Source organism: Eimeria tenella, genomic scaffold, assembly GCF_000499545.2.
Source record: "Eimeria tenella Houghton genomic scaffold, Eth_scaff7, whole genome shotgun sequence".
NCBI classification, from domain to species: Eukaryota; Apicomplexa; class Conoidasida; order Eucoccidiorida; family Eimeriidae; genus Eimeria; species Eimeria tenella.
In genome coordinates this window covers 613,335-614,691 of record NW_013543439.1, presented here as the reverse complement: position 1 = coordinate 614,691, position 1,357 = coordinate 613,335, and the positions used below count along the sequence as shown (strand labels likewise).

At 57.8% G+C, this 1,357-nt stretch overlaps 1 protein-coding gene across 1 annotated transcript in view; it reads left to right on the top strand.

The window, feature by feature from the left end:
• Positions 1–1,357, top strand: part of ETH_00006705 (ribosome biogenesis protein BOP1, putative) — a gene marked incomplete at both ends in the record, with an annotated part of 5,436 nt that overhangs the window by 466 nt on the left and 3,613 nt on the right. Inside the window, 4 exons of the mRNA XM_013377988.1 lie at positions 7–292; positions 555–629; positions 756–847; positions 1,076–1,330. Coding sequence (XP_013233442.1) covers positions 7–292; positions 555–629; positions 756–847; positions 1,076–1,330 — 708 coding nt within the window. The remainder of the gene's footprint in view (positions 1–6; positions 293–554; positions 630–755; positions 848–1,075; positions 1,331–1,357) is intronic.

Genomic DNA, 1,357 nt, shown 5'->3' with positions numbered 1-1,357 from the left:
GTGCAGCAGCAGGAGCCCTTTCAGGACCTCGAGGATGACGCAGGCATTCCTCAGCTCCCGGGGGCCCCCACGAGCGACGGCCTGGGGGCCCCGGGGGCCCCAGCAGCACAAGAGGGGGGCCCCCTGGACAGCAGCAGCTACAGGCCTTACGAAGTAGACCAGCAGCAGCAGCAGCAGCAGCACCAGCACCAGCACCCGCAGCAGCAGGAGTCCCACATGCATGGCACCATGACTGAAGAGGAAAGAACAGCACGCAAGATTTTCGTTGGCGGACTCAACAGAAACACCACAGGTGTGCTGCTGCTGCTGCTGCTGCTGCTGCTGCTGCTGCTGCTGCTGCTGCTGCTGCCGTTGCCGCTGCTGCTGTTGGCGTCGCTGCTGCTGCTGTTGCTGCTGCTGCTGGAGTTGCCGCTGCTGTTAGCTTTTTGGGTTGCGTTGTGTGCGGCAGCATGTGCTGCGGGGGTTGCTTTCGCCGCTGCAGGGCGAGGGTGTGGGTTTGAGGCGAGGGTTTAGGGTTCAGGGTTTAGGGTTTAGGGTTTAGGGTTTGCGCGCAGCTGAGTCTCTCCGGGAGTATTTTTCTTCTTTCGGTGGTGTTTATCACACGGAGGTTTTATTCGACAAGTTGACAGGTGTCTAAACACCCGAGCTCCGAGTTAGGGGTTTAGGGTTTAGGGTCTAGGGTCTAGGGTCTAGCGTCTAGGGTCTAGGGTTTAGGGTTTAGGGTTTAGGGTTTAGGGTTTAGGCTGTGCGCGCAGGCCGAAGCCGAGGGTTTGGATTTGTGACTTTTGAAGAACCAGAGACAATTAACAATGTGGTGGATAGACACCACACGATTGACGAGAGTCAAGTATGCGGGGGTTTAGGAATTAGGGTTTAGGGTTTAGGGTTTAGGGTTTAGGGTAGGGTTGCAGCAGCGCTGGAGGCCGAGGCAGCCCTAGCGGGGGACGGGTTGCTCACCGTGCAGCAGCAGCAGCAGCAGCAGCAGCAGCAGCAGCAACGGGAGACAGAAAGACAGACAGAAGCAGCTGCCTATACACCCCAAATGCATTCGTTTTGTTTTAAACGCTCTAAACAGGAACGGAGGAGAGAAAGCAGCAGCAGCAGCAGCAGCGGCAGCAGCAGCAGCAGCGGCAGCAGCAGCAGCAGCAACGGCATGAGCGGCAGCAGCAGCGAAGGCGAGAAAATCGTCACACTGGCAGCAGCAGCACCAGCACTGGTAGCAGCAGCAGCTGTAGCAGCAGCTATAGTAGCAGCAACAACTGCAGAATTAGTGGCAGCTGCAAATGCAGCAGCAGCAGCTGCAGATGCAGCAGCAGCAGCAGCATCAGTGGTAGCAGAACAGCCAATGCAGCTGCAG